The sequence below is a fragment of the Oenanthe melanoleuca genome, chromosome 18, assembly GCF_029582105.1.
Source record: "Oenanthe melanoleuca isolate GR-GAL-2019-014 chromosome 18, OMel1.0, whole genome shotgun sequence".
Taxonomy (NCBI): Eukaryota; Metazoa; Chordata; class Aves; order Passeriformes; family Muscicapidae; genus Oenanthe; species Oenanthe melanoleuca.
Genome location: NC_079351.1, coordinates 11,190,499 through 11,217,842, shown reverse-complemented (window position 1 = coordinate 11,217,842; position 27,344 = coordinate 11,190,499). Strand labels below are relative to the sequence as shown.

The 27,344-nt window shown below is 53.3% G+C and overlaps 3 protein-coding genes across 4 annotated transcripts; all 3 read right to left on the bottom strand.

The window, feature by feature from the left end:
* Nucleotides 1–3,449: 3,449 nt before the first annotated feature.
* TVP23C (trans-golgi network vesicle protein 23 homolog C) lies at nucleotides 3,450–7,729 on the bottom strand. Of its 2 annotated transcripts, none has more exons than XM_056506307.1 (7): nucleotides 7,642–7,729; nucleotides 7,162–7,244; nucleotides 6,835–6,979; nucleotides 6,316–6,405; nucleotides 5,611–5,742; nucleotides 5,397–5,525; nucleotides 3,450–4,695 (listed from the first exon to the last, which is right to left on the bottom strand). In XM_056506307.1, the coding sequence occupies exons 1-7, from the start codon at nucleotides 7,714–7,716 to the stop codon at nucleotides 4,663–4,665; spliced, it is 687 nt and encodes a 228-aa protein (XP_056362282.1). In that variant the 5' UTR covers nucleotides 7,717–7,729; the 3' UTR covers nucleotides 3,450–4,662. The 2 variants fall into 2 exon arrangements, with proteins under 2 accessions (XP_056362282.1, XP_056362283.1); XM_056506308.1 differs by lacking the exon at nucleotides 7,642–7,729 and adding an exon at nucleotides 7,325–7,343.
* A 1,508-nt stretch (nucleotides 7,730–9,237) lies between these two features.
* On the bottom strand, nucleotides 9,238–20,114 carry LOC130260693 (F-box/WD repeat-containing protein 10-like). Its single transcript, XM_056506315.1, has 11 exons — nucleotides 19,199–20,114; nucleotides 18,990–19,117; nucleotides 17,936–18,064; nucleotides 17,327–17,439; nucleotides 16,770–16,976; nucleotides 16,400–16,521; nucleotides 15,717–15,865; nucleotides 14,713–14,855; nucleotides 13,762–13,920; nucleotides 12,567–12,915; nucleotides 9,238–11,850 (listed from the first exon to the last, which is right to left on the bottom strand). The coding sequence occupies exons 1-11, from the start codon at nucleotides 19,290–19,292 to the stop codon at nucleotides 10,957–10,959; spliced, it is 2,487 nt and encodes an 828-aa protein (XP_056362290.1). The 5' UTR covers nucleotides 19,293–20,114; the 3' UTR covers nucleotides 9,238–10,956.
* Nucleotides 20,115–21,574: 1,460 nt separating this feature from the next.
* On the bottom strand, nucleotides 21,575–26,672 carry LOC130260372 (cytochrome P450 2C5-like). The gene is made up of 9 exons (XM_056505701.1): nucleotides 26,115–26,672; nucleotides 25,461–25,623; nucleotides 24,975–25,124; nucleotides 24,172–24,332; nucleotides 23,849–24,025; nucleotides 23,621–23,762; nucleotides 23,095–23,282; nucleotides 22,294–22,435; nucleotides 21,575–22,151 (listed from the first exon to the last, which is right to left on the bottom strand). Exons 1-9 carry the CDS (start codon nucleotides 26,292–26,294, stop codon nucleotides 21,958–21,960), a joined length of 1,497 nt encoding a protein of 498 aa, XP_056361676.1. The 5' UTR covers nucleotides 26,295–26,672; the 3' UTR covers nucleotides 21,575–21,957.
* Between the last annotated feature and the right edge of the window lie 672 nt (nucleotides 26,673–27,344).

The window sequence follows — 27,344 nt, the reverse complement described above, 5'->3', positions numbered from 1 at the left end:
GGGTTGATGTTATGGTGCTTGTATCCCCAATCGTGTGTTCTGTTTATGCCTGGTATTATGTTCTGTGCTTTCAGGATTGACTCTGAAAGTGAAGGTTTGTTTTGTTTAGTTATCAGCCAGCTCACCTGCCCCATGGTCTGTGCTTAGGGGAGGCTGGGCTTGCTTGCTCGCTTTGATTGCTCGCTGCCTTGATTGCTTTGCTTGCTTGCTTTTGCTTTTGCTTATTAGTTAGTTTAGCTAGGCAGTCCAATTTCTTTCTTTCTTTTCTCTTTCTTTCTTTCTTTCTTTCTTTCTTTCTTTCTTTCTTTCTTTCTTTCTTTCTTTCTTTCTTTCTTTCTTTCTTTCTTTCTTTCTTTCTTTCTTTCTTTCTTTCTTTCTTTCTTTCTTTCTTTCTTTCTTTCTTTCTTTCTTTCTTTCTTTCTTTCTTTCTTTCTTTCTTTCTTTCTTTCTTTCTTTCTTTTCTTTCTTTCCCCAAATTTGCCCTAAACCAGGACAAACAGATTTTAGGCGAGGGTTTGGGTTGGGACCTCTGCCCACTGGTGGCACCTCCAATGGGCTCGGTCTGGATGTGAGGGAGGGCTCCAACAAGAACAAAACATAATCCAGCTACTGCTGAAAAGAAACTGAGGTGAGCTTAATTTAGAGGAGAGTGGACAGGTGACAAGCACAGAAGGTCCCACAGAGGCAGAACTGCCCTGAAGGGCAGAAGTGACACAAACCATAAAACAGGGCAGGGCCCAACAGGGGTGCCCTGAGGAGGAAACGGTGAGTAAGAGCTGGGCCCTCCCCTGCTCTGGAATCAGCAGCGGGAGAAGGCGCGTGGCCGTGGCAGAAAAACTGAATGACTCACGGGCTCCAGTGGTTACTGTGGAGCTGTTTACACAGTGCTTTGGGATTGAAAAATAAAGGAGGATAAAACACTAGAGAGCTCACCCAAAATGAACTAAATGGAAGAAGGTTGGTGACACAGAGGGATTGCTCTGAGGAATGACTCCACAGACCCAGGAGGTTTCCAGGAGGTGTCCAGAGAGCTCAGGGATGAACTCAGGAGCAATTAATCCCCAGACTGATGCTTCTCCTGGTGCCAGATGGGTGGGATGGGGCAAGTGTGATCCTGGTGGATTTTAAGGATTCTTGGAGGAATGTGAGGAACAACAGAGCAGAAAGTGGAGCAAACTGTTGGGACTTCTACAGACCAGGGTTCACTGAGAGAAAAATCAGCTGAAGAATGTCAGCGTGGCTTTGGCAAATGTTCTGGGAAATATTAAAGCTCTTGGAAATGTGCAGCAATGGACTGACCTGGCATTAACAGCCATTAATTGGGTAATTTACAAATTAATAGTTGAGGGGAGGAAATCTATCAAAAGGATGGGACTAAAACAAAAGCATGGCAGTTTCTGTCCCCAGGGAAGGTCACCAGAGGGGCTCCCCAGGAACCCACAGTTTCCATATGGAATTCATTGCCACAGGAGGGTTTCCATGCCAGTAATTCCCAAGGCAGCTTCAGAGCTGCCGGAGCTTGAGGTGCAGGCACAGCTGCTGGGCTCCTGCTCACAGGCTGTCCCAGGCTGCAGGTGCCAGAAGGGCACCATGATTTTCCATCAGCAATTCCTCAGCAACAGCAGCATAAAGCAGGCTCAGAAAGGGGAGCTTGGGTTAGGGGGATCTTTGGCATGATCAGAGGGGCCATTCCCATAGGAGCAAACTCAGCTGTTGCAAGTGTATTTCATTTGTCTGGGCAACAATTAATTCAGTACCCCACAGGGCTGCAGCTCCGTGGGTTGGCTTCCTGGGCTTTAAGTCCTATCTCCTCCTTCTCCTCTTGAAATATGCCTTAGGAAAGCAGGATGCTTCCCTTCCCAGGCTGCATGAGAGGCAAACCCAGCCACCCTCCCCCACCACTGGATTTAAGCTGTGCCCACTGAACACCCCCAGAGTGCAGAGGGCAACCAGAAGGGAGCTTCTGCAGGCTCCAAGTGCCCAGATCCAGCTGCCCAGCATCCCCAGCATCCTGGAGAGCACTGAGGGAAGGGAAGGGAATGGGGAAGAACTGCCCAGGAAGGTCTTTGGGGTTAGAACGCCCCAATGCACCCCAGGAAAGTGTTAAAGCACAGGGCCAGAGAAAGCACTTGCCTCTGTGCCTAAACCCAGCACCTTCCTGGGGATCAGCACCCAGCACCTGTACAGGGGGAGGGAGGGAGGGGACAGGTCCCCACGTCACCAAACAGCAACAGCAGGGATCCATGTAAGCACCTCAGACAGCCAGAGTGCCCCAGGGCCTGTGCTAGCCCAGCTCCTCCCTTGCTGGCCCAAATTTCAAGGACCCAACAGAGCTCTGACTGTGAAATGAGGATGGACACCCTCCAGCTGTGCTTGTACCATCCCAGCCATATTCCACTACTTCAGAGCAAAGAGTTTATTTATTATTATTATTATTATTATTATTATTATTATTATTATTATTACTACTTCTCCTGGAGTATTTCTGCTCTGTAAACCCTCCAAGTTCAGCCCCACCCAGGTCTGAGGTGGGGCCAGCATTACCCAGCTGATGCTCAAGAAGCTGGCGCAGTGTGGAGTCCTGGAGCTTGTGGAAAAAAGCACATTCAGAGAATTTCTCTGCTCTGAGGCAACTCCCACTTCCTGCTCCCCAGGAAACCCCAGCACACAGTGAGTGAGAGTCAAACCAGACTCACACCCAACTGCAGCAGAGATAAGAAATTTGGTTCTGATCCATGACAGAAATGCAATAAACTGCCAGTTTCTCAGAAGCCAAGACCCTGAATGTTTGCCAAGAGCTAAAAATAGCCCAAAGAAGGCTCTATTTAAAGACACCTACTAAGAAATGCCTCTGTCCTTGGTTAAATAAACTGCAACTTCCAGAAAAGCCCTGTTTTCCAGGAGTCTGGGGGGAGCTTTGGCAGCAGGTGAACAAACATTAAGTCCAAACCTTTTAACACATTTTAGAAGCAGCAGCTTGTGGCTGGAGCTGTGCCAGCCCCTCGGCCCAGCAGTGAACAGGGGCTGGCTGGGCTGGAGCAGGAAGGATTCCTGTTCCTCCCTGCAGGACCTGCACGTCCCCATGGGACTGCTGAAGGGCCTTTACTTGGAGTTTGACTGAATTTGGCCTCTTTACATTGATTCCCTAGAAATAACTGATCCCTTGCATGTAAATAGGGACTGAAGCTCCTCTGGTGTGGGCACTGAGCAGGGTCTGAGCACCCTCAAAAGGAGATGAGCCTTGGAGAGACGATGACTTCAGCTCTGCATGGTGACAGCTCCAGCAGCTTGACCAGTGTTTGCTCAGAGAAAACTCTGCAGAGCCCTGAGTGGCATGAACTGTGCCAGAGCTGGAAGAACAGCACTGTTTAAATGGACAAACTCCTGCCTGACAAGGAGATGGGGCAGAAATGAAGCTGAGCCATGAACCACAGAATGGAAGTCTGGGCTGGTTAAACAGGGCAGTATTTTAATTTCAAGATTTTATAAATACGTATTTACAAAAGGAAGGTATCAATCCAAAAAGTTAAACAAATGTACAGCTGCCAGTACTGCAGAGCACAGGGAGAGGAACCAGGCTAATGCAATCCCACAATTCACAGCAGCACCCAGGAGTAAAAAAGAAACCCCATTCTTCATTTACAATTCCTCACCCAGAGTGTTCAGCACCTGCTGCTGTGGAAGCACAAGCTCCAGGGACAAAAGCCCAGGAGAAGGAACTGACCCCTCTGCAGAGACGAGCTCAGAACACCCCACTGAGCACTCCAGCCACCATCCCACACATTCCCCAGCTCACACTCCTCAGGGAGCTTGGGGACAGCACAGAGCATGGGCCACAGTCCCACCCCTGTGCCAAGGAACTGCTGGTCACATCCCCACACCCTCCTGGCCTGAGGAATGCCCCCAGTGTGCCGGCCAGGCAGACAAGGGCTGCTCTCTTCCCTGGCTGGAATGGGGGTGCAGCCTTCCCTGGAAACTGGTTCTAGTCTTGCCACTCTCTTCAGACAGGCCTAGGCCTGCAGGTATTCCCACAGATCCGGGGCTTTAGGACGTTTCCCAAGTCTGTGAATGCTTCAGAAAACCAGGGCCTGCTCACAGGTCACTTCCTGCAGCTGCCATGAGACTTCATGGATCTTCCCAGCAGCTCCATTTCCTTCAGATGGCCTCCCTCCCTGCCCACTCAGTGCAATTCCAGTCACACAGTGAGGGATGCAGGGCCAAAAAATCCCTCCCCACACTGTAACAAAAGCAGCAACAACCTCCAAGAGCAAAACCTGTCCATAACTGAAAGTATGCAGGCACCAAGTGCTGAAGGAGCAGGAGAGTTCCCAAGGCTCAGCTTGTACATGGCTTTTCTGAAGAATCTCCAGCAATTTTCTCTTAACTCCAGTAATTCTACACCTGTATGAAACCCACTCAGGCTATCATTCAATTTAAAGTTTAAGCAAATTAATTCTTGTTCATCAAACTAAAGAGAGGACTTAAACACAAACTGCTATTGGAAAATGGAATATAATTTGCCAGGAGTGCTAACCTCAAGTCTTGCACAATTTATTTACTTCTTTTGATTCACACCTTGTGTACAGCTCCCAAATTGGTCAGGGCAACCTTCTCTGTTGGTCAGTGCTGGGAATGCAGCCTGGCTGGAGGCTCCCACCACACTCAGGATGCTGCTTGGTCCTCTGTAGCCATGGTCTGCAGGAGGCAAGATCAAAGAGGGCAGGAGAACTCTGTGAGTCACTGCTGGGATTTTGGGGCAAAACATTCATTTCTGCTAGAGTCTGAGAGTGGCCTGGGCATGTGGGTAACCCCTGCCAGGGTAAAAGAATTCAGGAGCAAACCAAGAAGGGGATGGGCCCAACACAGAGTGCCAAGAAAGGTCCATCAGTGTTCGAGCTTCTGATCACACTAATGGCAGTAATTCCAGAAAATATCTGTGAACCTGTGCCAGCCAAATCACCTCTGCCAGAGTCATCAATACAGCCAGAAAAAACAGCCCAGCAGCAGTGAAGCGGAACATGGTTGTTCCTGCTGGAACATTTGTTCCCTTTTGTGGCAGGAAGAAACCCAGAGCTGGGGGAGAAAAGGAGCTGCTGAGAAGAGCTGGGTGCAAGTGGGAGAGAAGACAAAGGGCAGTGGCAGCCCTTTTAGCCAGGAATGTTATTTCCACCACGCCAGTCATATTCCAGTAATTCCCATGGCATTTATCCATGGCACCAGCCAACACCACAGTGCTGCACATGGGGCTGGATGGCAGCAATCAGCAGTACTCTGTGCCTTAATTAACAGGGCTCAGGTTCTCAAGGCAGCAGCATGGGAAGGGTCCCACTGCACAGCTCACTTTCCCACAGCCACTCTCATTTTCCCCAGGGATCCCAAAGCCCTGGCCACCTCACCTGCCGCAGGAACTGCTTCCCCAGGTAGTTGGTTGCCAAGCTGGTCAGGTTCTTCCTGCTGCCAACTTTACACCTGATGTAGCCATAGAGGTTGGCTCCCTGCAGCACCACCCCCATCACCACCACTGCCTGTGACAGGGAAAAAATGTCACCAGCTGTCACCTCATGGCTCAGACAGGGCCAGATCCAGCGTGGAGCTCAGCAGGGGACTCACCAACCACTTCACTTTGAAAGAGAAGAGAGCACTGAAGGCAAAGATCACCCAGATCATGGGGCAGGTGATCAGGCCTAGCCAGAAAATTCGGGACTCTGCCTCAGATGAGGTTTTACCCCCTTGTGCTGACACCTAGAAACAGAAAGGAAATGGAAGTGATCAGGCTGCTCCATCCTACAGATCCCATGTCCTTAAAACCAGGGCAGAATCCCCACACTCCCTGGGATTTCCCTCCACACAACAGCACTGGGTGCTTCCAAGACTAATTTCTACATCACACAAAGACATCTCTGCAACAGAAAGTGTTTCCATTTAAGAGAATCTTTTCTATTTTCTCTCAGAATCACTGGGGGCAGCAGCATCAAAACCTCTTGGAATGCTTGAGGCTAGAAGGGTAAGTTTGGGGAAAATTACATTTCCTGCATGGTTCAGTTACACAGCTCAGAAACAGCCAAAGGAGTAATTTCCTACCTCCAAAAACCACAGATTTACATTACTTATATTAAGCCAGATCAATACTTCACAAGAATTTTTTCATAACTCAACAATCAAAAAGCTCATCCAGCAGCCTATACAAAACGAGGTCACACATCTGTGGCTGCAAGTAAATGTCCCCTGTGCAATGTCCCCTGACAAGCAGAACCACCAATTACCAGGGGTTTCATGAAGCAGACACAAGGACAAGATTAGAACAAAATCATTGACCTTCCTGGCTTCAAACACCCAGTGACTTTTGCCATCATCATCCACCTGGTTCCACCAACGAAGGCCAACCATGAGCCGCCCTGTGACATTCTGAAAGAGAAGAGAACCCATCAGCTCTGTGTCTTCTGCTAAAGAAACCTCCTGCCAAAGTTCAGTGCCTGCATTGCTGCTTTCCACTGTGCCTGTCTGCCTCACATCTGGGAGAACAAGATCCACAACAATCCATTTGCTCAGAGATCCAGCATGAGGGGCAGATTTGTGGTGATTCCAAGCTGATAACAAAGCCTGTGCTACCTCAAAAAGGAGTCTAATAAATGTTCTCCACTTGAACTTCAAAAGGAACCAAGTACACAGAGATGCCAGAGTTTATTTAATAACACTCTGCAATCCACCACAGTACCTGAGGCTGTTTCAGGCTACCATTTTGTGGGAGATGCACAAATAAATGACTTTTTTGAGACATGTCAGTTATTTTTATACAGCAAGACAAAGATAACAAAAAGCACAAGGGGAACTCACCTTTACAGCCCAAAAGTCACAGGACAGGAGAAGGATGATGGTCACCATGCAAGCAATGAAGCTGCTGGTTAAGAGCTCACAGAGCAGGTACACAACGATGGCACTGACTCGGAAGAATAAGTGGAAAAATGATGCCACTGGGTGCCTGGAATGAAGGACAGGACAGTCACAGCTCCTGCAGACAAGTGACATTGCCAAGGGATCTCCAGCAATGCACAGGATAAGGGTCAGCAACATGAACCCAGAGTTCTGGAAATATGGAAAATAACTGCCTGGATGCTGACACAAAGAAGAGACATTCCAGAAACTCCCTCTGTCACCACTGACCTTATTTTTGACTTTTTGGATCTCCTGGAAACATCATCATCTGCATCAAAGAGAGACACATCTTCGATGTCATCACCACTGTCCTGAGGGGGGGACAGACGCAAAGGGTTACAGGAGAACTTCAACCTGGCACAGTGTTCATTACCCAGAAAAGCAGAGGCACCTCGGGATCAGAATTAATCTGGGAAGAACGTGAAGATTTAGGCACACACAAGCCTACATTGTGAAATGATCATTAGGACGGGCCTGGGAGGACAGGAAGCGCCTCTGTGCCCCGCAGTTCGCCCGAGGCCTATGGGAGGGGGGTCTCGCTCCGGGTCCCAGTCCGGATCGTATAATCCATGCCCAGGCCCCTGCTCCGGCCCCGAGATCCCGGTCCTATAGGCCATGGCCAAGCCCCTGATCCCAGCCCGAGTCCGAATGCCGCTCCCGAGCCCGGAGCTATCACCCATGCCCAAGGACCCGGTCCCGGTCCCGTACCATGGTCGGAGCCGCCACTTCCGCCCCACCGCTCGCGTCACGGCCGCGGACCAATCGCGACGCGCTTCGCTCCATCGTCCCGCCCACGCGTTGTGTGTCACGGCCGCGGACCAATCGCGGCGCGCCCCGTGACCCCGCTCGGCCGCCCGCTGCCTACGCGTGCGCGCTGGCGGGCGGGAGACGTGGCTGGGAGTGCGCGCTGTTCATGCTAACGCCCTCAGGGGAGCTGGGGATCCTGGGGGTCCTGGGGAGCCGGCACTGCCTGAGGGGAGCTGGGGATCCTGGGGGTCCTGGGGTTCCTGGGGAACCGGCACTGCCTGAGGGGATCCTGGGGGTCCTGGGGAGCCGGCACTGCCTGAGGGGATCCTGGGGGTCCTGGGGAGCCGGCATTGCCTGAGGGGAGCTGGGGATCCTGGGGAGCCGGCATTGCCTGAGGGGATCCTGGGGGTCCTGGGGAGCCGGCACTGCCTGAGGGGATCCTGGGGGTCCTGGGGAGCCGGCACTGCCTGAGGGGAGCTGGGGATCCTGGGGGTCCTGGGGAGCCGGCCCTGCCTGAGAGGATCCTGGGGGTCCTGGGGAGCCGGCCCTGCCTGAGGGGATCCTGGGGGTCCTGGGGAGCTGGCACTGCCTGAGGGGATCCTGGGGGTCCTGGGGAGCCGGCATTGCCTGAGGGGATCCTGGGGGGTCCTGGGGAGCCGGCATTGCCTGAGGGGATCCTGGGGGTCCTGGGGAGCCGGCATTGCCTGAGGGGATCCTGGGGGGTCCTGGGGAGCCGGCATTGCCTGAGGGGATCCTGGGGGGTCCTGGGGAGCCGGCACTGCCTGAGGGGATCCTGGGGGTCCTGGGGAGCCGGCATTGCCTGAGGGGAGCTGGGGATCCTGGGGAGCCGGCATTGCCTGAGGGGATCCTGGGGGTCCTGGGGAGCCGGCACTGCCTGAGGGGATCCTGGGGGTCCTGGGGAGCCGGCACTGCCTGAGGGGAGCTGGGGATCCTGGGGGTCCTGGGGAGCCGGCCCTGCCTGAGAGGATCCTGGGGGTCCTGGGGAGCCGGCCCTGCCTGAGGGGATCCTGGGGGTCCTGGGGAGCTGGCACTGCCTGAGGGGATCCTGGGGGTCCTGGGGAGCCGGCATTGCCTGAGGGGATCCTGGGGGGTCCTGGGGAGCCGGCATTGCCTGAGGGGATCCTGGGGGTCCTGGGGAGCCGGCATTGCCTGAGGGGATCCTGGGGGTCCTGGGGAGCCGGCATTGCCTGAGGGGATCCTGGGGGGTCCTGAGGAACCGGCACTGCCTGAGGGGATCCTGGGGGTCCTGGGGAGCCGGCAGTGCCTGAGGGGATCCTGGGGGTCCTGGGGAGCCGGCACTGCCTGAGGGGATCCTGGGGGGTCCTGAGGAACCGGCACTGCCTGAGGGGATCCTGGGGGTCCTGGGGAGCCGGCACTGCCTGAGGGGATCCTGGGGGTCCTGGGGAGCCGGCACTGCCTGAGGGGAGCTGGGGAGCCGGCAGTGCCTGAGGGGATCCTGGGGGGTCCTGAGGAACCGGCACTGCCTGAGGGGATCCTGGGGGATCCTGGGGAACTGGCACTGCTCTAAGGGGCTGCCACCGTGCCACTGCTGACCCTGATCCCCGACTGCCTCCATGTAATTAACTCGGCCATTTCACAGGACATCACAGGCTGTTGCTGATAAATGCAATGCTACCTAAAAACTTCATTTACTTTTTAATAAAGAGAAGTATTTACAAAAGAGGTTCTTTCCACTTTTTAACAGCATCTTTCTCTTCTCTGTTCGTCGTGTTAAGCATCCAGACTTTGCTGGAACAGCGACCCTTCAGCTGTAAGCAGCGCTGGATAAAGCACATTCTGTTTGGAGCCACCTGCTGAGCTGTGCAGACAGAGCTGCTGTGACACCAACACGGTGCCATCACACCACCTTCCAAGCACCTGAACCCCCACCTGCAGGGAGGTGCTGATTTATGGGCTCCAAGCTGAACAAACCCCCTGATCCTCCTCACTCTGCCATGGCCAAAAAGAAATGAGCCTTTCCATGATGGTTTTCCATCAGGCTTTTCCTGGGGGTTGTGGCACAGGCTCCTTGGGTGGGTTCATGCTCATTCTTTGGGCGAAGCTGCCATCCTGTGGCGGAACGGGACATCCTGTGCCAGGCACAGCCGCCTCGCCGCAGCAGTCCCTGTGCCGTGGCACAGACTGCCAGCCTCCCGGGGGTTGCTTTTCACTGGCTTCATCCCAGGCTTTGCAAGTCGAAGATGGCACTGAATTAAACACACCAACACTAATCACAACCCCACTGTGGGGAGAGTTTCAGACACTTTAATTTCAAACCAGAACTGCTGGTGAAAGCCCCTTGACATGACCATGGGCAGAATTGTCCTCTCTCAAATCTCTGATGCAACAGATCTTTGGTACACCAGCCCAGATACTTAAAGCTAGATAAACAGCTTTTTTCAAATACTAGGAAGGTTTTTGTCCTCCTGTTAAGTGATCAGCATTGGTGGAAACCACAAAATCACAGAATGGTTGGTGTTGGAAGAAACCTTAAAGACCATCCAGTTCCATCACCCTGCCATGGACAGGAAACTCCATAATCCACATGTAGGCATTTATCCACAAAAATGGGGAAATTGAACCCTTACCCTATTTTGCATTTCACAGAAATGAAGTTTAAGCTGCTTTCCACAGGTCCTGGAGCTGTTCCTCCCCAGGGCAGCACTGGAGCTTCCACTGCTGAACTTCCCCAGGGTTCTGTCAGCTCTGTGTCCAGCCTGGCCAGGTCCCTCTGGATGGCAGCACCACTCTGGGGCTGGTGGCACTTCAGGACACCCTGCCCATGGTCCAGGACATACAAAATCAGACCCAGAATCAACCCCCAGTTACTGGTCTCCAAGCAGACTTTGTGCCACTGATCAGCTTTCAGTCCACATATCTTCAGCTTCTACACCCTAATCAATCCACAAAAGCTCTGATAAGATGTTTTTATTATTATTCTCACGGGTTGAGCCCATCCTGAGCTGTGTTGGTGTCAGACAGTGCCATGCTGGTAACAACAGCAGCTTTAGGGAATTAAATCCAGGAGAGGGCTCAGCCCATTCACTGCCTTGAGAAATAGCTCAATACATGAAGAATGTCTCTTAGGAAAACTTTCAGTGGGGATGTGTTTTACACTTAAAACCACAAGGAGTATACTTACATAAACAAAATACACTTAAATATATATAAATGAATATATCTGTATTTTATATTTAAAGCCACATGGACACCAGAATCCCAGGTCATGGCTGTTGGTTGGACTCAGGGATCACCTCAGATAAATGTGTTATGCCCAAGTTCTGGAGCAGGTGTTTTCCTCTCCCCAGTGAAAGAATCCACAGGTAGGCCTCTGCTTTTCCTTAGCCAGGCTTTCCTTCTGGCTCTTTCTGTATCTTCCATGGGCTTTGCCTGCTGTGCCTGATGCTGAGCTGCTGCAGCTGCCTCATGCACCTCCTGCTCTGCTGTCAGGAGCCTGAGCCCACTGTCCCTGCGGGAACCATAGGGGCAGAAGGGCTTTATTCTCCTGGGATCTTCATTCCTCATCTGTGCAGCTGTGCCAGGTGTTGGTTGGATCAGCTCTGCAGAAGCTGTGCAGAGATCAATGAGCTGATCCCCATCTTTGGGGCCAGGAGCATCTTTCCCATGGCTCCTGGGAGTTTTCCTTTCTCTCAGTGAGCCACAGAACTTGGGGCGTACAACACAGGGAACAGGGATGGAGGATTTCACTGTGGGGCTGTGCAAAGAGTTCTTCAGCCTGAGCTGCAGCATTTTGGTTTCAAAGGGTGTGGAGATTTTGGTCATGGTCAGAGAGTCGCTGTGCAGCCTGGCACGCTGGAGCTGGGCTGCCTGCTCCTCCTTGTGCTGCAGGGGCGTTTTGGACATTGGCACCTTCCCAGGGTGCTGCTGCTCTGCTTCCCTGGCTTTTGCAGAGAGCTCAGGACTGGGGCTGACTGGGGCTGGCTTGCAGGAGCTCTGCAAGGTGCTGATTTTTAAGAAGAACTTGTCAGGGGTCATTGGACAGCTTGACTCTCTCTGGGGCAGTTCATGCTCCAAAGTGACTTCTGCCTCCTCAGGTGCAGGGGGAGCAGGGCCCTGTTCAGCTTCACCTGTATCCAAAAACAAAGCAACACATTTGGAGTTGAGAGGCTTTCCCACACACTGCAGAGCACAGAATCAAAGAATCACAGAATCACAGAATAAGCTTGAGCTGGGAGGAAGCCACAAGGATCACCCAGTGCAGTCCCTGGCCCTGCACAGGCCCTTCAAGAATCCCACCCTGTCCATCCCTGGCAGTGCTGTCCAAGCTCTCCTGGAGCTCTGGCAGCCTCAGGGCCGTGCCCATTCCCTGGGGAGCCTGGGCAGTGCCAGCACCTCTGGGGGAAGAATCTTTCCCTGATCTCCAGCCTGACCCTCCCTGGCCCAGCTCCAGCTGTTCCCTGGGTTCTATCTTTTACCAAGCAGAGCATCAGCTGGCATCTACTGGCCTGAAAAGCAGGAACATTTCCTAGCCCATCAATTTATCTGCAATGTATCTGCAATGTTTGTGGAGCTGGATTTGTCATCACACTGTATTGAAGAACTATGACTAAAAACAAAATAACATCACTGTGTTACAATTGAAAAGGTGCTTGTTTCTGTGCAGTTGCCTTTCCCAGTGATGGCAGATCCTGACTGTAGGTGTTCTCTCACTTTCTGGGTGTTTGTAATGAATAATTCAAGCCCTGAATCAGCAGTGTGTTTCCAACCACACCAGCTGTGTGAATATGAATACTACTACTGATTTCTGTCTTACTCAGTTGGAAAATGACAGTGCCTGTCTTGAAAAATGCGTTGAATTTACACCAAACCCTTGTAAAATGGCAGAAAAGTTTCACAGAAGCCTAGAAAATGACAGAACCATTGAAATGTAACAGCATATCTGCTCTTGACAGCAGCAGAGAGTCTGAATATTGGCTGGGCTGAAGGCAGTGGCTGCTTGGTTTGTGACTCAGTTTGGAAAAGCCAGAAAAGCTTGGTGTGATACTTTTTGGTCTTCCATGGCTCTTTGATGGCTGCTGAGATCTCGAGGACTTGTCCTGAGATCGCTGCTGCTCTGCACTGGCATCCTGGTGCTTCCCTTTCCGAGACTTCCTTTCCTTCTTCAGCTCCTCTCTGTCAGTGGGTAGGGAATAGTCCCACAACACATCCTCAAACTGGAGCAGCAGCAGCCTGCTGGGGAAGTTGATGACCACCCTGAGGAAGGGAGGGGAGAGCCATAAAAGCACAGGAATCACAGGCACGGCAGGTCATGCCTGAGGGGGTCCTGTGCAACACAAACCCCAGGCCTCAAACAGATCTGAGATCATCATCTCTCCTTGAAGGAGCAGCAGCAATTAACCCCATCAGTCAGACACTGCACTTTTAAACTCGTGCTCTATGTGAGTCTCTGGGGCCCTTTGCATTCATCCCCACAGCAAAATTAATTTAAAATAATTAGGATGAACATTTCCAGCAGTGGTAAGAGCTAGATCAGAGTAGTGCTAAAGGATGAAAGTACCTGATTACAGATACCATACTGTCAGGGACATCTAAGTGTGGATTGAAGGGCTGTGCTGGTCTGGTTGGGATGGAGTTAATTTCTTCACAGCTGCCCATTTATTCTTGTGTTTTAGAGAGTGGCCAAGCCAGCCTTGAAACCACAGCAGTGTTTTACCCATTGCTTCCACAGAAGTTGGGAGACACCTTTAGTTAGAGGTGCAAAAGTGAATGAACCTGGGAGGATTTCTCATTATTGGCTTTTATAAAGAGGCTGTAGGTCAGGTAACAGACAGAGACTGTCAGGTATTGGCTTGATTCTCCAACCTCCTAAAAATTTCTGAATTCAGCTGTACAGTTGAGTGTGTGTCTTCAGCTATAGAGAAACAGGAAATTGTACATTGCCGAAGACACTAAGGAAATCTCTTCAGCCATTGTGAAGCAGTTAATAAATAGTGGAGCCCTTTAAAAGTTATTTGTGAGAAGGAAAAACACACAGTTCCTTAAGTTTCAGTGTAATCTAACAAATTTGGGTCAGAGCCTGCTGGCAGCTGTGTCACCCACCTGCTTCCTGCAACATAGAGAGCAGACACGGGGTCCCCACTGCTGCTGGGCTCCAACACTTTGAGGCAGGTTCCAGTCAGGAAGTTGAATATCCGAATGTGTCCATCAGCACAGCCACTGATGACTCTGAGGTACAGGAACTCCAGGGACAGGACTTCCCTGAAAACACACCAGGTGAGGGTTGGCACTTCCATGGTGCTTGCACAAGGAGAAGTGGTCAGAGAGCTCTTTTGGCCTGCAGGAGAAGCAGGGCTCTGGCTGCAGCAACAGCCTGCACTGAGGAGCTGATCAGGACATTGCAAAGGTCTGACAGAGAAATCTCAGATCACTTCACGCCCAAACCAACAGCCCAGTGCATCCTTCCACTGGAAGGTGTCCCTGCCCATGGCAGGGGATTGGAATGAGGTGATCTTTAAGGTCCTTTCCAACCCAAACCATCCTGGGATTCTGTGATTGCATGCTCCCCATAGCAACCATATGGTCATGACCATCTGCTGCATTTGAAATTTCAGTTTTATGTCCAGGAAAATCAATGAAAACCATATGATTCTCCAGTTTTCACAGCCCTAGATGCAATTAAAAGTTTGAGAGAATGGCATAACACGCAGGTGGTCAGCATGAAACTGGGTCACATCTATTCCTGCCCAGGTGATGTGACACACAGCCGGGGATCCTTGGAATATTGGACTGTGCTCTGTCTGGCTTTAGTCATCCCTGGTTGTGATAAAGTGTTGTGGGTTTGCATTTTAGGTTGTTCCAGGTCTTAACTGAAAATGCTGCTTGTGACTACATGGTGCCTGACAGAGCCTTAGATAAAGATTGGTAGAAGTGGGGATATATCAAATTTTCAGACTGGTAATTAAGGTATTCTCTGGTTCTGTGAGGGGCATGTTTTCTTTACATAGATTCAGTCCACTGTTGAGTACAATGTGAAACACATCTGATTCCTACTTGGGATGGAAGAAAGCTATCAGGCATCTCCTACATTTTCCCAACATGCTCCATCCTAGGGCATATCCATCCTGGCTTCCTGTGACGAGGTGCCACTGATCAAAGGACAAGCAGAGAACTGGGCCTTGGTGCCTCTCTAATGTCTGCAAAGTAAAAGAAGAAGATCAACACTGTCAGTAATATCTGGATGTAAATCTGTCCAGGGTGTCCCATGGCTTTCAGGACACCAGCCTGATATGGTTTTATAGGGTGTTATTCTACCAGTGCACCCTATGGATAACTGTGCTTGTTTTACACTCACTGAAATGTTCTGGGCTTGGTGCTGCTGCTTAGTTCCTGGCATGGAATAACATCCCTTTTGCATCTTTATTACATGTGATAAAGGGATGTCACTCCACCTAGAACTTTGTGGTTTCTGGAATGCTGTCCCAAGAGGGAACAGGGGGCTGCCCTGGCTGAGGGGGAAGGGGCTGGGATAGCTGAGATATCTGAGCTATCTCTCCATTTCTCTGCAGGTAAAGAGCTTCTCTCCTGTCCCAGGTATGGACTGACACTGTTCCTGGGCGCCTGATCAGGGAATTCACAGTCTCAGTGCTCCCACAGCTGCCCAGCTGCTTCAGCTCCAAAATCTGCTTCTGAGAGTGAGATTTGGGCTGATCCCTGGTGCCTCCAGCCCAGGTTAGTGAAGCTCTCCCATCATCTCCCCAGGTTCAGAAGGTTTCTGTGGGAGCAGAGATGAACAAACCTACGGAGGGCGAGCAGTGATGGGGGTGATGCAAATCACACAGTGCCTTAAACTCAGCAGTTGGTTGCAAGTCAGTTTTTTAATTATCTGCAGTTTCCTTGATTTTAATTATCTGCAGTTTCCTTGATTTCCTTTGGGGATTGTTTAGGAGGATTCTTTTCTTTTTTAGAAAGTCTTTGGCAAATGCAAAAAACTGTGATGAGCTAGCAGGGAGTTTTGGGCATTTAGCACAGAATTATCCACTCAAGAGGAAACTCACCTTGATCAGAGCCCCTGTCTCAGCACTCCAGACCTTCACCAGCCCTCGGTGACCCCCACTGACCACGTGGCTCCCGTCCATCCTCACTGCCCACACAGGGCTGCTGTGCATCAGGGTCCTGAGACATTTCCCACTCTTCAGGCTCCACACTGCTGGGGCAAAAGGGAGGAGAATTAAAAATACATCTGCCCCATCATGATGAGTTTTGGGAGTACGACATGCATTACAACATACTGTTGGATTACAGTCACATCTTGTACCTGCAGCTCTGAGGAGCTGAGTGTTGGCTTAAAAAGCATAATTGTATGACAAAAAATTTAAATGTGAAGTCCAGAAAAAGCACATCTTTTTCACCTTTTTTCTGTAAAGAAACATCTGAAAAAGCTGGAAGTTGATACCACTTGCCCAAGAGTTGGAATGGCATTTCAGCCACAAAGACTTTTTTTTCTGAATAAAAGCAGAAATAATGAGAATTTGGCCCTGACCCAATCAGAGACTGTGTGTGCAGGTGTCCCCATCTTAGGCTCTTGTGGAAACACCCTCTGACTCACACCTTCCTTCCACCCCCATCCCTGTATCCCACTCTCCCCAGCTCTTTGCCCTCTGCCCGTTATCCTTCAGTTTTTCCTCCAGTTTATCCTCCAGTGATTCCCTCTGGCTGGAGCTCCCAGTGCTCTTCTCACCTTTTACCATCCCATCCCCAGCTCCCGACACCAAGTGCTCCTCGTGGCAATGCAGGCAGGTGATTGTTGCATAGTGACCCGTGAAGGTTCTCACACAGGCACCACTGTGAATATTCCAGCACCTACAGAGCACCAACCCAAGAGAAGAGAAACCAGATGAACTTTAAGATTCCTTCAACGTGATTCCATTATTATTTCCTATTAAATGTGCCCAACTCTGCTCCCACACACCAAGTTAAAATCAGGAGCTGTTCCACTAAGGTGTCAGAGAAATTGGAATGATCAAGTCAGGCTTTGCATGAACGTTTTGCCCCTAATCTTCCCTTTCACCTCATTTTGTCAGGGGTTGGGTGTCCCAGGCACAGCTCACCTGATGCTGAGTTCAAAGCTGGTGCTGCTGAGCAGGAGCCCTTGGTCCTCACGGAGGCACAGAGCTGTGATGGGCCCAGCCTGGCCGTGCAGCAGCAGAGGCACTTCCTTCCCTCCTGGCACACGCAGCAGCCTCACTCTTCTGTTGGCAGAGGCAGCGGCCACCCAGTCCCCACCACTGTAATGGGTTCTCCTTGTGCTGTCTGACCTGGACAGGAGCAGTGGCTGCTGTGAGCTTTAGCCAGGATCAGCATTTCCCTGTGCTGGACTGAGCATGGTGGGCAGCACTCCAATGGGAATGCTTTGCAGGGCACCACCACAGTCCCTAAATCTGCACATCTCCCTTTGTATCAGGATGGGCAGAGGGGCCAGGGCTCCTCCCAGCCCCATATCCCATGGATCACTAACCCTTTTTCCTTTAAAAACAGCTAATCTTGGTATCTTTATTTAAAAAATGGAGATTTTTTAACACTGACCCTTCCCCAGCCATCTAGGAGGATTACAGGGAATGGAACAGCTTTCCTAAAGTTGCTCTTGGCCCCACAGCTGGGCACTCACTGCTCCAGGAGGATATGGGTCTTGTAGGGGCCACAGAAGACATTCCTCTCTTCCAGCTCAATCTTGTCAGTTTTCAGCTCCTGATAGGCTTCATGCAGACTGAAATCCTCTGTCTGATGGCAAGGGAAATAAGGAAAAGTAATGCAGGGAGGCAGGAATGCAGCATTATTCCATAATATTGAACCTATCAGCTCTAGGGATGAGCCCAGCACAGACCCAGAGTGTCGGTAAGGAAAACCAGAGTGCAGCAAGACCCTGTTTAGTCCAGGGTTGCTCACAGGTCATGTTCTGTGGCATAAATGGAAGCCCTGAGAGCTGCACCCTTTATTCTGTGGGAAGAAGGCCCCTGGCCCCAGGATTGTGCCATGACTGGGGACACACAGGGACGAGGCAGAAGTTTGGGAATGCCTCCCAAAGTCCCTCCAATGTGGGAAGGTGCTGAGCAAGCCCCAGTTCCTATGAATTGGTCACGATGGGGCAATCCAAAAGCAGGAGTGGGGAAGAACAAAGCAATTCCAAATTCACTGTGCTGTCTTCCCAGAGCTGTCCCCTCTCCTCCCCAAAGACTGACATGCAGCATCCATGGAAGGCAAGCAGCCTCCAACAAACCTTCGATTTATATCTCTTGGTCTGCTCCTTGTTCTTCATTTCAATGACCTCACCCTCATCATTTAAGTGGGGAATTTGCACATTGACTCTTTTGGCATAGTTTGGAATGGCCTTTCTAGGACACAGCTCCTGGAACAAACCAAGGGGCAGCAGTTACTGCAGGGCCCGTGCATGCAGGGATGCTGTTCAACTCCTCAGGATGCCGAGGTTCCCTGCAAAGCTGAGCTGCACATGCTGGCTTCTTGTTGAGACCTGGCTTGCATTTAGCACTTTATCTACCTAAGGTTTAACTTCTGTGAAAAAGAATTGCTTTTTATAATTTTTTCCAAACTCTAGTCTTAAGCTTTTAATAAGCAGCAAAATTTTGAGCTCATCTCATCTTTGGCAGGCACTCAGCTGATTCAGAATCCACCTGACATGAGAGGCTCTCAAAACACCTGGGTCAACACTCACTGTTAGCCTGTGAAACCTTCCCTGAAGCCTTTTCTGAAGGCCAGCACAGAGCTGAGTGTCTGTGCTCCCTTCACAAGCCAAAGCAGCAGAGTGTCCAGGCTGTCTCTTGGGGGAAGCTCCTGCACACCTCTCTTAGTCTGTAGCAGGTCCTGCTGTCCAGGCCAGGCCTCTCCCAGCAGTTCTGCATTCCTGTGTTCCAACCACCGCCCCCAGTTCCTCACAAAGACACCTTGCATTTCCCTTGCCCTGTGTGGAGCAAGTGAAGCTCTTTCCTGAGCTGCCTTGGGAGCTGTTGTAGCTCTACCCAACCTCCACTATCTCTGGAAATTTTCATTGCGACCAAACTCTGCTTTCTTGAAGAATATTTGCACACATTTTTATACTCACAGGCTCTCTAAAGGAAAGTAAAAGCCGTTCCCTGGTGTTTCCTTGTGACAGTGTGAAATGTCACCTGACTTTGCTCTGCAGCTGGAAGTGGAAGGGCCATGGCAGAGTTGGGGGGCAGCCTCTGGTACAGGAATTTTCCATTTTACAGCTTGGGCATCAGCAAAACCCCCTCTTTCTAAAGTACATAATAATGGCAGGAGCCCAGGTGTCCCACCTGCAGCTGCAGAAGGGTCTTCTGGACTATGCTCCGACATTGCCGCTCCACCCGGACCTGCCTGGCCAGGAATTCCCAGTGACCATTCACAGCAGAACAGGCATCCAGGGATTTTTGATCCAAAAACCCTGGGAAGTTAAAGGGACAGGTTGGCTAATCCCCTCTGGAGACCATTCCGTACCCTTAGGAGAAAATCAGGGCAGCTTTACCCAGGATGGACATGGACAGCTGGATCGGCAGGACAAGAGTGAAATCCTTGGGCTGGCTGACATCAGAGTGAGGCTGCAGAGATGCAGGAACCATGGTGGCATCTGCATCAGCTAAGTACAAAGGTGAGCTGCCCCTGCACCAGCAGGGCACTCAGTGTCCTCCTCCTGGCAGGACACTCCGTGTTTTGGGGCCAAAAGCACGTTCTGATCCTTGGCCACCTAGAAAACAGGGAATTTACAGCCCTGGAAGTGCTCACGCTTTGGTGCCATGGACAGCACCACTGTCAGCACTGCCCTGGAAGAGCTGGGTGGTCTTTAACTCATCACTTTGGCACTGTGCAAGCCACAGGAAAATGCTGGGAACGCTCCTGGTCTGCAGGGCTGGGGGGCTAAGGGGCAGGTGACATCTCTTACCCCTCGCCCCTTGCCTGGGTAGTGGCGAGGGCTCCTCCCCTATGGAAAGAGCAGGGGGTCAGAGGGCCACGGGCCACGCTGGGTGGGCTTGGTGGGGACACATTACGGCAGTTTGCTCTGTGCTCTGCACCCTCCAGCTCCAGCAGCCACCAGCACGGTAAGGTGACAGCTCCAGGCTCCAAGGGGCACAGCAGGGCCACTCATGCCAAGGACGTTGCACCGCTTTTCTGAGAACTGGGGGAAACCTTCCCTGCCTTTAAACACTCGACTTTCATCAGGAGGAGTACGGCTAAGGCTGGGACATTGCAGAAGGAAAGGAAGGGAGACGCTCGCCTGCCCGGGGCTCACCGCCGCCACCGCCACCGCCACCGCCACCGCCACCGCCACCGCCACCGCCGCGGCAGTTACCGTAATCTCCAACCGCCGCCGTAAAGCTGCTAAGAGCCGCGCAGCCCGCGGGCGCAGCCCCTCCGCAGGCAGCGCCGGGGATGTCCGGGGGATGTCGAGGGATGTCGCGGTGCCATGGGATGTCTGGGTGATGGGGGATGTCCGTTTAATGGGGGTAATATCGGGGGGCCGGGAGATGTCTGGGTGCTGGGGGATGTCAGGGTGATGGCAGGTGCCAGGGGATATTGGGGTGCCAGGGGGATACTAGGGGATGCTAGAGGATGTTGGGGTGCCGGGGGATGCCAGCAGGCCCTCCGGGTTGGCGATCCGCAGTCACCATGGCAGCCCTGAGCACGGCCTGGGCCGGGCAGTGACACAAATGGGCACGGGACGCCCCAGGAAGTGGAGCACGGGTGGCCTTTGGACACCGGTGTTTGGCGTTAGACGCAGAAGCCCAGAGGTCACCCAGGTCACAGGCACAGTGCTGACCCATGGCTTCAGGCAGAGATTGAGTAAAGGCCTGGGTCACACACGTTTTTGGCAGGTGGCTTTGAAATTCCCCAAATTAAGAAGAGATGATTTAGTAAACTAAAAGTCACAAATGCACTTAGAGTCAGAGTAAAGACTGGTTTATGCATCATTTGGCTCAAGGCAAGAGGGTTAACCAGGTCCCTGATCTCACCTCCCTGCAGCAGGGGATAGCCACCTCCTCCAGGGCAGAGTCCCTGCTGTCCCCCTCTCCATGTTTGCCAGAGCACCCCAGCAAGACAAACCCCACCAAAACCAGCTCTGAGACCCCTGGAGACCCCCAGTTTTCCCCATGCCCTGAAGTTCCAGACTTCATAGGGGCCCCAAGCCCCACTGCTGACACAACACCCTCTGCAGCACCCTCCCCCCAGGCAGGGGCAACAGGGCTGGGAGCACATCCCACCCTGCCAGCTCCCCTTGGCACCCCAAGTGACTCCAGCAGCTGCACACGGGGCTGAACTGGCACCTGAGGGCATTTCCTGGAGTTAAATATTGATGTGAAGGAATCAGAGAAGTACAGCCAACACTGAGATAGCAAGTGTGTGTTTTTTGGAAGGTGAGAGAATTGGAATTGTTCAGCCTGGAGATGAGACTCCAGGGAGAGCTCAGAGCCTTTTCCAGTACCTGAAGGGGCTCCAGGAGAGCTGAGAGGGACTTAGGACAAGGAACTGACAGGACAAAGGGGAGTGACTTCAAACTGCTGTAGGGCAGGGCTGGATGGGATATTGGGAAGGAATTGTTCCCTGGGAGGGTAGGCAGGCCCTGGCACAGGTGCCCAGAGCAGCTGTGGCTGCCCCTGGATCCCTGGCAGTGCCCAAGGCCAGGCTGGACACTGGGGCTGGAGCAGCTGGGACAGTGGAAGGTGTCCCTGCCCATGGCAGGAGTGGCACTGGATTGATGCCTGGGTGATTTCCTGGCTCAAGCTGTTCTGGGAAAGGTGAAGACACCCCAGGAAGAGACATGGAGCTGAAATCCTGTGTCTGGGAGATTTGCACTGAGAAGAGCTGGATGCAAGAGGCACCCCAAGTGTTCTTATAAACACCAGCATCCTGTTCTGATGGTTATTTTTATTATTGAGATTGTTATTTTCATTGCAGAGCTCTCTGAATCCATCACCAAACTGAGGCAGCCCCCGCCCAGCCCAGGAGCCCCAGGCAGCTCTGCCATGAGGAGCTCAAACAGCAATGATGGGGATGGGGGGAAAAGCAGTGCCAGGAGCATGATCCTCATGTTCTTGGGATGGGAAGGGCTGGAAGCACGTTGCTCATGGAGATGGTGGCAGAGGTGCCCAACAGTTCTTGGGCAAGAAACTCCAATCCCAAACTGTCCCTCCAGTGGTGGCTGTGGCTGAGCCCTCGTGGCCAGAGGGCTCACTCTGGGGCAGGGGTGCAGGCACCTGGAAGAGCCTTTCCCTGCTCTGCTCTCCCAGGTTAGGAGGACACTGAGCGTGGGACAGCCAAGAACTTGCCTGGGATTGCCCTCCTCTCAATCTCAAGCCACAGGGAGAACAAATCCAGCTCCCTGTGCTCGGTGGCCAGCTGGAAGGTGAAGTTCTGCAGCAGAGTGGTGAGGAACAGGAAGAGCTCGATGCGGGCCAGCGCCTCCCCCGGGCACATCCGCTTCCCTGGGCATGAAGAGAGGGGTGGCACCGTGGGGAGCCGAGGGACAGCAGGGTGGGCAGCAGCCCTGCTGAGGGTGGCACTATGGTGCCACTGGTCTGTGCTGGCACTCCTGGGCATGGAGCAGGCAGGGTGGGGAGCACTGACCTGCTGAGAATGCCATGAAGGCCTCACGCTTCCTGAACTCGCCCTTCTCATCCAAGAAGTGTGCGGGGTTCACTTCTTTGGGGTTCTCCCACTGGGTTGGATCCGAATGCACAGAGGAAAGCACCGGAATAACAGGAGTGCCCTGTGGGAGAGGGGTAGGGCAGGGATGTGAGGAGGGACATCAGTACCGTGCCATGGGCTCTTCTGGGTGGATTAGTCAGGGAGGAGCATCCAGGGGACACGGGGGGGCTGGATGTGCGCCCCACTACTCAAATAGGTTTCCATGGGGAGACAGCCTGGAATGGTGGCTCTGTGCCACTGGGACAGCTGATGTGGGGCTCTGCTGTCTCTGTGCAGCTCATGAGACACAAATTAATGGAGTTATTCCTGTGGGTTGCTGTCAAAGCCCCTCTGCTGCCCCAAATCCAAAGGTGGGAGATGTTCCCTTAGGGTGGGTTTTGCACACAGCACTCGTGGTCAGACCAGGAGAGGTGACTGTCCCCAGATCAGGGCTGGGGGGGGTTGGCCTGATCCCATCCTGGGATGGGTTCCTGCTCCAGCCCCACAGCCCTGCACGGCTCCATGGTGGGAAGAGCTGTTTTCCAGGATGGACAAGGAGGGGACTCGGTGTGTGGGCAGGACAGGCAGTGACATTCTGCTTCCCTCTGAAGGTCATTGCTACCAAGGGTTGGGAAAGACCTGGGGCCTTCAGTTGTGTGCAAACAGTCCAGGGACAAAGGCAAATGTCACTCAAGTTCCCTCTGCCACCTCTCCCCTGGGGACACAGGCCACCCTGTGTACCTTGGGGATGGTGTAGCCCCTGAACAGGACGTCCTGCGTCGTCATGCGCGGGAAGTTCTCGATGCGGGTCTTGTGGAAGCGCTGCAGCTCATGGATCACGGCGTTGGTGTAGGGCATCTGCAGCTTGTCCTCCGTGCTGGGAGCACGGCCAGTGCCCACCACGGCATCGATCTCCTCCTGGACCTTGGCTGGGAACAGCAGGGGGCTGGGTACCTGCTGTGCAACCTCCCCAGAGGGGCAGCAGCCTGGCCTAAGCCCTTGTGGAACCCAGAAACTCTGTTCTCATCCCTCCCTGCTCAGAGCAAGCTCAGAGCAACTCCCACAGGCCAGTCTGGGGCCAGCTGCACAGGGCAGGGAGAAGCACCCGGATCCCCCTGGCCTGTGGGGTTCTGTGTCTACCAGCTCCCACCCTTGGGTGACCCCAGAGGATGATTTGGGTCTGCCCCCAAACGGGACCCTCCAGGGTGGGGACCCTCTGGTCCCTGAGCACCCCAGACACAGGAGCAGCTCTGTGCTGCTGCCATACCTTGGATGTGGGGGTGCTTTGCCAGCATCAGCAGGAAGAACACCAGGGTGTTGCTGGTTGTCACTGTCCCGGCACCAAAGAGGCTGAACACTGACATGATCAGGTCTTCGTGGCTGTACATGGTCTCTGGGCTGCCCTTCTCCTGCAAGAAGGTGTGGTGAGGGGATTCAGTGTTGTCTGGGTGATACTCCAGGCTGCAGCCAGGCTGGAGGGCAGCCCCCCCTCTACCTTCTCTGCTCTCATCAGGAAACAGTCAATGTAGTCCCGGGGGCAGCTGGAGTCCAGAGTCAGCTGGTGGAACTGCACCTTCTCCTGGATGTGGTCCTTCAGCTTCTGGCAGTCGGCCAGGACCTTCCTGTGCGGCCCCGGAAGCCGGTGCATGATGCTGGGAAAGGTGTTGTACACCTGCAGAGGTGTACATGGCAGGGCTCAGGCTCCTGGCAGAGCCTCCCAGCCCCTCCCTCAAAGTCACGCTGTCCCACCAAAGCCAGGGAGCATCCTCAGCCTCCAAGGGCAGCAGACAGAGGGCGCTGAGCACACCAGGCTCCCACCTTGGCAATGGGGGACAGGAAGAAGCTGATGTAGTTCCCGATGGTGTTGAGCAGCTCCAGGAAAGCTGCATCGCTGTAGCTGTAGCGGCTCCCGAAGACCACGGAGCAGATCACGTTGGACACTGCGTATCTGAACGTGGTCATCGGCTCAAAGGCATTGCCTGCAGCCACAGGAGGTGAGGAAGGCATCAAAAAGTCACCAGTTGTCTATATGCTTCAAGACAGAAGATACCCCTTCCCCCCAATCCAAGCCCCTGGTTCTGAACTCTGACTGATCTGCTGAGCCTGACAGCCACAGCAGAGAGTCCTCCTGAGCTGTGGAGCTGTGAGCTCCTCCATCCACCTCCCTGCCCCAGAACCCCTCCCCCAGCTTGGACCGAGGGAAGCACAGGCATCTGCCAGAAGCCCCAGGAGATGTGTTTGCACTGGCAGGAGCTGGCTATTGCTGGAGAGGAGGAAATCACCCTGATAACCCCAAGTCATCCAGGTGACTCAGGTAACCAGGGCAGTGCATTCCTAGGCCCATGCAGTTCTGTTTCCCATTCCTGTTCCTCCTGCAGGAAATGCTCCTCGGCTGTGGCCACCCCTGCACCAGTTCAGAGCAAGACCTCCCTCCTGGCCCTGCAACCATGCTGTAGCACATCCCTGCTGCTTCTGAGTGGGGTGGGGCTGGATCTCAGCCCTTCCCTGAAGGGATCACCCACCCTGGGCCCTGCAAACAGCTCTGGGGCCACACACGTCCCGTGGGGCTTTTGTGTGTCCTCTGCCTGCCACAGGGCCAGCAAGGACAGGACCCACGTCACCTTTGAGCTTTGTCAGCAGCTCCACCAGGTGCTGAGCCTCCTGCTGCACCTTCTGGGACATGGAGCTCTTCCCCATCCCAAAGTCCCGCAGGGTGCTGAGTGTGAACCTTCGCAGCTCCCGCCACTTCTTCTCATTGTTGGAGACAAATCCTGCAGGGACACAGAGGAGATCAGCCCCTGCCCACCCTGCTGTTCCCCAGGAGTGGGAGCCCTGCTCTGAGCCAGGCTGAGGAGCAACAGGGCAATGAACCAGGAGCGATGCAGGTGTGCACGGTGTCCATGAAAGGATGAGGATCTCTGCAGCGATCAGAATAAAGCTGGAACTGCCTAACTGGAATTAATATTATCCTGGATAAGGGTCTTAGGAGTTGCAGGGTTACAGAGCTGGAAATGGGTGTTTGAGGTCTTGGGTGCTGAGCCCTTCCCTAGACTCGGGCATGGCCATCTGCTCACCCAGAGAGATCCAGGAGAGATCCAGGCACTCACCGTAGTCTTTAGAGAGCTGCTTCAGGAGGGGGATCTCGGGCCTGCCCCCAAACTCCTCGGAGTGTCCCACCAGGGCATCCTTCACTGCTTCGTATCCACAGAGCACCACCACCGGCTTCAGCCCCAGCCACACGGTGAAGATGGGGCCATAGGTGCAGCTGAGCTGGGGGGATGGGGAGCTCTGTGAGCCAGGGTGCCATGCCAGTTCATTCGCTTCGTTTCAAACTGGGACTCAAGCCCATAGCACTGGTGAATGCCCAGCAGGGAGGGGAAGTGCCTCCCTCAAAGCTGTGACCTCTGTCCCTGTCCTGTCCCTGTCCCTGGGAGTTTTATCCCAGTACCACTTTGGGGGGTTCAAAGCATCTTTTCCAGGAAGCAGCTCTGGACAGTGGCAGTGCTGCAACCCTTGAGGGGCATTGTCACCACATGGGTCCCTTACAGGAAGAGAAAGGCTTCAATAGCAGGGTTGATTCTGCTCCCAGCAGTAGGGATTTAGGCAAATCTGATAGAGCAAAAGATGGGGGAAGGAAGAAGAGAAAAGAAAGGTAGGAAGGGTCACCTGTGGGATTCCCCTTTTATTTTGGTACAGGACTTTCCTGCTGTGTGTCCTGTGGGGGCTGCAAATGAGGGTCCAGCACAGCCACTGTCCCTTACCTTTTCGTAGTGCCTGTAGAGGGGCAGGACATCTTTCTGCCACAGGTTGCCCAGGATGGGCCACGGGGCTGGGCCAGGAGGCAGCTGGCTCCTCTTCGTGTCACTCTTCCAGACCAGGAACCACAGGACAGAGAGGAGGAGGAGGAGGGTGATGAGCAGCCCAGCCCATCCAGCATCCATCTTCACTGCTCTGCCGAGCAGGGAAAGAAACGGAGGAATTCCAGGGAGGAAAGTGAGCAGAGAGCAGAGCGGAGCCCGAAGCTGCTGTTCACCCTTCCCTGCTCATGCAGGCTCAGCCTTTCCCGAGCAGCAGGGGCTCCGGGCTGGGCGGGACCCGGAGGCGCTGCTGTGTCCCAGCCGGGCACACGCCTGTCCCCACTGGGCTGGCACAGAGACCTCAGAGCTGGCCTGGGCGCTGGGAGCTCTGTGACACCCCGCGGGAGCGCTGGGGAAATGGTGCCTGTCCCCTGCCCGTGCCACTGAGTCACCTTTGCTCGGTGCTCCCTTGCAGGAAGATGTCACTGTCACCGTCCTGGCTAAGCCTTTAATGTCTCGTCCAGTCACTGCCCTGCTGGTCACTGCCTTGCTGACCAGGGCAGTGACCCAGGAGGGGATGTTCTGGTAAACAGAGGCAGCTTGCAATGGGGCATTGTACCTGGCCACACACCTGTGGGGTAACAATGTTCCATCAAACTCCTTTCTGATGGAAAATGGTTCCAAAAATAGAAAAACCGCTTTTTTTCTGATATTTTTTGGGGTGTTTCTTGAGCTTTGGAGGCAAAGGTATTGTGGTTGTTGCAGGTGTGGGTGAACTCCTTCCTGGGCTCCTCCAAGGTATATCTTGCTCTGAGCACCTGCATATCTGGCTGCACACAAGCACATCTGACACAGGGTCAGCCTCCCCACCTCTGGTCGACAGCACTCACAGCCTTGTCTGAGCAAACCATGCAGGCCAGCTCCCAGGAAAGGATGGGATTCCTCCTGAGGTAGAAGAGGGAGGAGGCTCAGGTCCATGCTGGTCCCCTCAGAGGGAGAAGCCCCTCAGCAGGAGGAATTCCGTGCTGCTGGCAGAGAGGATTCTGACCTGCTCCACTCCCCCAGAACAGAGCATCTCCCGAAGCAGACACAGGATGATGGTCCCCCAGGCTTTGGGGAGCCCCTCCAGCCTCCCTGCCCTTCTCCTCACACCCTTCCATCCAAGCCATTTTCCAGCTGATTTCCAGATCCCAC

Coding starts and splice junctions, on each gene's coding strand:
- TVP23C (XM_056506307.1), bottom strand. CDS start 7,716: ATGGAGCGAAGCGCGTCGCGATTGGTCCGCGGCCGTGACGCGAGCGGT. Junction 6,980..7,161: donor TCCAAAAAGTCAAAAATAAG/GTCAGTGGTGAC, acceptor CCTTCATTCCAG/GCACCCAGTGGCATCATTTT. Junction 4,696..5,396: donor GGAAGCAGTTCCTGCGGCAG/GTGAGGTGGCCA, acceptor TGCCTCCTGCAG/ACCATGGCTACAGAGGACCA.
- LOC130260693 (XM_056506315.1), bottom strand. CDS start 19,292: ATGGTTCCTGCATCTCTGCAGCCTCACTCTGATGTCAGCCAGCCCAAG. Junction 18,065..18,989: donor AGACCCTTCTGCAGCTGCAG/GTGGGACACCTG, acceptor GGTTTGTTCCAG/GAGCTGTGTCCTAGAAAGGC. Junction 17,440..17,935: donor CCAAGAGATATAAATCGAAG/GTTTGTTGGAGG, acceptor CCTTGCCATCAG/ACAGAGGATTTCAGTCTGCA.
- LOC130260372 (XM_056505701.1), bottom strand. CDS start 26,294: ATGGATGCTGGATGGGCTGGGCTGCTCATCACCCTCCTCCTCCTCCTC. Junction 22,436..23,094: donor GGGGCTACACCATCCCCAAG/GTACACAGGGTG, acceptor CCTCTCCCACAG/GGCACTCCTGTTATTCCGGT. Junction 22,152..22,293: donor CTTCATGGCATTCTCAGCAG/GTCAGTGCTCCC, acceptor CTTCATGCCCAG/GGAAGCGGATGTGCCCGGGG.